General features: G+C 38.1%; 1 protein-coding gene across 2 annotated transcripts in view; it reads right to left on the bottom strand.

Annotated features, from left to right (window-relative positions):
* si:ch211-257p13.3 (kinesin-like protein KIFC3) overlaps positions 1 to 6,309 on the bottom strand; it is a 24,821-nt gene that overhangs the window by 11,828 nt on the left and 6,684 nt on the right. For both annotated transcript variants that reach the window (XR_001310243.1, XM_014008790.1), the window contains exons 6-7: positions 5,735 to 5,987; positions 804 to 976 (exon numbers count right to left, since the gene is read on the bottom strand). Coding sequence is in view for 1 of the 2 variants with exons in the window: in XM_014008790.1 (XP_013864244.1) it covers positions 804 to 976; positions 5,735 to 5,987 (426 nt within the window). In the remaining variant the exon portion in view is untranslated. The remainder of the gene's footprint in view (positions 1 to 803; positions 977 to 5,734; positions 5,988 to 6,309) is intronic.

The raw sequence follows: 6,309 nt of genomic DNA, 5'->3' as shown, positions 1-6,309 counted from the left end.
ATTTTTTGGTAAGATACTTGTACTTTTACTCAAGTATAACTTTGTCGTACTTTATACAACACTGTTAAAATTTAACACCTAGTTACTTGTTACAAAATTAAATATATTTAAACTCATCATGAAAGATGTTTCTGCAGTAAAAAAATGAAGAGTTGAATTTACTCAACAAAGTCATGTCAACTGGCTCCACTGAGCCAAGTTGAGTAAAATGAGCAAATATAAATATATTGCTCAATTTACCCAACCTGGTTTAGTGGAACCAGTTTAGTTCAGTAAATTCAACAGTTTATTTTTTAGAGTGTGCAAAAGTACTTTTACTTTCCTAATTTTTGTGAAGTTTTATGACTTTTACTTTAGTTTTCTCATCAGTGAAATTTATTTTTACTAAAGTCATTTTCTGTTCATGTAAATTTACTTTTACTTAGTTATTTTTTTCAAGTACTTTATAGACCTCTGAATATATCATATTGTGACCACTGTGTATTGATATGTATCATACCACCAATCTCTTGCCAACACACAGTCCCAATAATTCGGGGTAGTAGCTGACTAACAAATTGCGCAATAATCAAGTTTCATCGAAAGTTGACTAAAAACTCGTTCATCTTTAAAAATAAAGTTGTTTTTAAATCTGGTGTAAAGGCAGCAGTGTCCATAGAATAATGTATGATCACAAACTGGATACTTTGAGAGATAATAAAGCAATTTAAATGATGAATCAGATATTTATATGATTTATAGACTGCAGGGAGCGTTCAGTCTTTTAAAACAAACCCATGTTAGAATTAAACCGATCTGCCCACCTGCTGTTGGAAAGCTTGTATCCGGGCGTGTCTGTCTTTTTCTTTCTGCTCCAGTTGGGAGTGCAGCAGACGGAGCTCTCCCCTCAGTTTACTCCTCTCCCCCTGCAGGCCGTACAGAGACTCCACCAGCCGGTGAACCCCAGCTGGTGTCCCTGCGTCGCTGCTGCACTCACCTGGAAGACAGGAGTCAGGTGCCGTTATCGTTCGGCAACAATTTGAGTGCTTTTAGCCACATAATCCATGCTTAGGTAAAGTCATTAAACAGAATGGGATAAATTTCCATTGTTACGCTGATGATACTCGGTTATATTTATCCATGAAACCTGATGAATCCAACCAGTTACTTAAACTACAACCATGTCTTACAGACATAAAAACATGGATGACTCTTAATTTTCTGCTTCTAAACTCAGATAAGACAGAGGTTATGGTTTTTGGACCTGAACACCTTAGGGATCAACTTTGTAGCCTTTCACCTCCTCTGGATGGCATTAATCTGGCCTCCAGTTCTAATGTAAAGAACCTTGGTGTTATTTTTGATCAGGACATGTCTTTTAACCCCCACATTAAAAATGTTACCAGGACCACCTTCTTCCACCTGTGTAATATCACTAAAATTAGAAACATTTTGTCCAAAAATGATGCAGAAAAACTGATTCATGCATTTATCACATCTAGACTGGATTACTGTAATTCTTTATTATCTGGACATCCAAAAAAACTCTTTAAGAAGTCTTCAGTTAATCCAAAATGCTGCTGCTAGAGTTTTAATGAGAGTTGGAAGGAGAGATCATATTTCTCCAGTTTTAGCTTCTCTCCACTGGCTCCCTGTCAAATTCAGAACAGAATTTAAAATATTACTCCTAACATACAACGCTCTGAACAACCAAGCTCCATCATATATTAAACATCTTATTGTTCCATACTTTCCTAACAGAGCACTTCACTGTCAGACTGCAGGTTTACTTGTGGTTCCTGGAGTTTCTAACAGTAGAATGGGAGGCAGAGCTTTCAGTTATCAAGCTCCTCTCTTGTGGAACCAACTTCCAGTTTCTGTCCGTGAGGCTGACACTCTGTCTACTTTTAAGATTAGACTGAAGACTTCCCTTTTTGATAAATCCTATAGTTAGACTTAGGTTTCCTGAATTATTCTTCATTTCTGCTGCTATAGACTCAGACTGCTGGAGCACAAACTGAGCACATTTCCTCACTCTGCTGTYGTCTTTAGTCTCTCTTCTCTACATGTTTATTGTAATTATTTCTATCAATAACATGTTTTTTTTCTTTGTCTCTTCCAGAAGAAGGTGCACCTGGACCAGTCCTGGACCAGTTCTTCTGTTTGTCTGTGTCTTATTTCCTGTCCCTCAACCAGCCGGTCGAGGCAGATGGTCTCCTGTCCTGAGCCTGGTTCTGCTGGAGGTTTCTTCCTGATTAGCAGGGAGTTTTTCCTCTCCACCGTTTGCTCAGGATGGGAGACTGTGATGAAGTGATTCAACACAATCTGCTGGTTTCTTCTTTAGATTGTTCTTTTTTTGTACAGTGCCCTGAGACAACTTATGTTGTGACTTGGTGCTGTATAAATAAACTGAATTGAATTGAATAATCCCCATTATTTGTTTAACCAGGCTCCTAACAGGCCAGTTAGGAAGAAGCCGCAGTCAATAAACCTTTAACTTTCTTTAACCTACTTCTAATCTATCTGTATTCAAGAGCGTTTCCCACAGCGCAGCTGAGAGCTTGCCAGTCTAATATTTATGACCATTAAATATGCACTTCCTGTGAGGCTGCATCAACGCGCTGCATCATTGTTTTACTTCATTTTAAAGGAGACGAACTTAAAGACCTCAGCAGGACTGCTGCAATTCACCAATTCATTTTGGATGCAGCGAGTTTTAAAGGACCCGAGCTGAGCTGCAGCAGCGTGACAAACAGAACTTCCTGCCTCTCCGGGGTGTGTTTCATTCCAGGGCTTTGTGGTAATGTTCCCGACACAGCATGTCTGCTTCGTGGCACCACCGTGCTGGCAGGGCGGTGACAGGGGAGAAAGTAATAACATGAAGGGAAAAAAGGCTCTGAAACAGGATTTGAAAGCAGCAGCTTGAAGTGATGCCAGAAAGTACAATGCAGCCGTTTCAACCCAACAAATGAAGAACAGAATCMCAAAATGAGATTAAAACACTCAGTTGTTGACATCCTGCACATTCAGAACACACTGCATCACTTAGACCTGCACTTTGCATTACATCGAGAAAAAATTCAGAAAAAAAAAACAGCCTTGTAACGATGGGAACTTGAGCCATTTTTAGCCCAACATGTTTCCACGTGCTGCTCGGCATGTGCCAGACCTTGTAACTGTGTTCAGAGCAGATAAAACCACCAGCAGGCATGTTTTATTCATGTCACAAAGATGCTTGTCCACTCATGTAAACTCAAAAAGCAACTAATGAGTCTCTGCTTAAATATAACCTAGTTTGAGTTTTTATCAGAGGTTTATAGTAACTAAGTACATTTACTTCATTACAGAACTTAAAGTACCTGTGACATGCCTTTCCTTCAAATACAAAAAGTCAAAGAAAGCATCTTTATACTTAAGAAAATTGGCATAATACAGATTATTTTACCCATTTTGTCTCATAACTGGCCTATTTTCTTTTGAATTTGGCTCAGGCCAAAAAGAAACAGGAAGTGACATCAAAGGGGAACTCTTTAATAAAATAAACTCCCTGGTCTTTGTTTATTAAAAGAAAATTATTTAAACTTTAACTCTTTTTCGTCTCTCTTTGATAGAGACTAAAACTAATCTYAAGAAACACCAGATTCTTCTCTACAGTCTGTGTTAGCTTTTGTAACAACGCTCTGTTTACATGCTGACATTCCCCTTTGACATCACTTCCTGTTTCTTCACATCCAAATATCTCAACAACCGTTCATCTCAGTGGCGTGAAATTTGTTTTGCAATACGTTATCAATGTTATCTTTCAAAAAATGCATTCGTGTTTATTACAAAAATTTGATGTCACAGGCACTTTAAGTAGTTTTTTTGAGGATTTGTAATTTTACCAACTATTTTTTAAGTAGCTACTTTTACTTTTATTTTGTTAAATTTTAAAGCTAAAAATGATACTTTTACTTCTTTACTTTAAAATGCAACACCTAGTTCTTGTTACAAAATTAAATATGTTTGAACTCATCATGAAAGAAGATGTTTCTGCTCTAAAAAATGAAGAGTTGAATTTACTCAACAAAGTCATGTCAACTGGTTCCATTAAGCCTAGTTGAGTAAATTGAGCAAATAATATTATATCGCTCAGTTTACTCAACCTGGTTTAGTGGAACCAGTTTGATTCAGTAAATTCAACAGTTTATTTCTTAGAGTGTGTAAAAGTACTTTTATTTTTACTTTCCCAATTTTTGTGAACAGTTTTATGACTTTTACTTGAGTAGTTTTCTCATCAGTGACATKTATTTTTACTAAAGTCATTTTCTGTTAATGCAATTTTACTTCTACTTAGTTATTTATAGACCTCTGGTTTTTATAAATGCACAGATTCTTCCGAGGCTGCAGCCAGACCTGCACCTGTTAACAAGCTGAACACACAAAACACAAGCCTCTGATTAGATCTGAAGCACAGCAGGTACTAACATCTAACCCTGTGAGGTCCACCTCTGCTGCTGCTGCTGCTCGGTGTGCGTCTGGCCTGTGTGATGTCACACAAACACCTTGTAAATTACATCAGTTCTCTGCTGACACCTGTGTTCTTCTGCAAACTGGAGGAACATCGTGTTCCCTGCTTTAAAAACAGGCAGGGCAAAAACTAAATATAAAACAGAAACACATCAGATGATTCTGCCCAGTGAGGAAACTAGTGTCATCAGGAACTGGATTTAAATGGTCCAGAATCTGTATCTGCAGTATTTGAAATGAAACGCACCGGTTTGAAAATTAATTTCACTGAATTGAAACTGAATTTAAAGCTTTGAAACGGAATTAATTAGCTTTGGAGCGGTTTTGTTGTATCAAAAATTCAGTTTGGCTATTTTCACTTTTAGTTCTTTAGTTCAATTTCAGTTCAAAAATTCATTTTTTTGTGTCCCACATCCAAAAACTACAGAGTAAATCGAACACAGATCCAAAGATTTACATTTCACATCAGCCGAACTTCCTTTTTGGTAATGTAGGCATTTAGTTTCTGATGGCAGTGTGGCTACTATTTTAGCTTATTTTATGTTAATTTTGTTATTTTAGTTGTAGATCTGCTTGTTTTTGCTATTCTTTTGCTTTTTTCAACTTCTTGTGCTTTTTTCTGCTCGTTTATGCTTCTTACGCTTCTTACAGATGTTTTCAATTATATTCAGTTATTTTAGCTCTTAGCTTTTAGCTGTTTTCTGTTGTTTTCAACTAGATTTTGCCCTTTTTTACTGTTTTTCTGCAAAGTCAGGCTTTTTAGCTTGTTTCAGCTTTTCAAAATGAACTCACAGTAACACTTTTGCTGTTAAATATTTTCAGATCAATTGCAGTAGCTTAGTTTTCAACATGGAGCATTCRCACTAGCATTTCTCTAGTTCTTTGTTCTGGTTCATGTGTCTCACCCTTCCAGTAAAAACACATTTCTTACAGAACCATGGAAATATTGGTCTTCAGTCCCTGATGTAGCTTTAGATGAGGAGTTCTGCAGCAAAGTTCCTCCACCACCGTCTGAAAAACTCACTTAACGCTAACGTTCGACTGCATTTGACGCCGCCAAGAATGGCACAACCAAATATTAGATTTAAGGGGGGGTTACTTTGTCACAGTTTGGATTGGATGGAGTTGTAAATGAATTAATCTGCATTCTGTATTTTCTCAGGTTATCATTGAGAATAGACAATAATCTTTCCTTTTCAGCCCCCCACACAGCGAGGGAATGAAGACCCCCCCCTCCCTGACTCACCCTCCGTCGGCGGGCCGGGGCTCTGCTGCTGGCTGACGGCCTCCTCCAGGTCGCTGATGATGCTGTTCTTGTCTCGGAGGCGCCGTCGGTAGGAGGCCCGCAGCGCCTTCATCTGCCGGCGGTGCTGCACGCGGTGCCTCTTCAGCTGGACCCGGTACTGGTCGGCCTGCTGCTGCAGCTGCTGGAAGTGGGAGTACTGCTCCAGAAAGGTCAGCAAGTGGGACATGACTGCCACCAGGGGGGAGTCTGGCAGCTGTGTGGCACAGAAACACACACAGCTCAGAGCTGTACAAGTAACTAAGTACAAATACTTTGTTACTGTACTAAGAATTTTTGGGTATCTGTACTTTACTTGAGTAATTATTTTTAGCCTACTTTTTACTTCTACTTCTTATATTTTTTTTTAAAAAGGCAAGAAGTAGAAAGTCGTTACTTTTATTTCATTTTTGCTTGTTTTCATTCCAGCTTGTTATTGTAAAAAATAAATACTATCCATATAAACTGAGCCTCCTAGATAGAGTGAATTTAATTGTGGTTAAATAAGAAGTATAAATATACAAAACTCTGATACCAAA

The sequence above is a fragment of the Austrofundulus limnaeus genome, unplaced genomic scaffold, assembly GCF_001266775.1.
Source record: "Austrofundulus limnaeus strain Quisiro unplaced genomic scaffold, Austrofundulus_limnaeus-1.0 Scaffold52, whole genome shotgun sequence".
Classification (NCBI taxonomy): Eukaryota; Metazoa; Chordata; class Actinopteri; order Cyprinodontiformes; family Rivulidae; genus Austrofundulus; species Austrofundulus limnaeus.
This window is presented reverse-complemented; position numbering and strand designations above follow the sequence as displayed.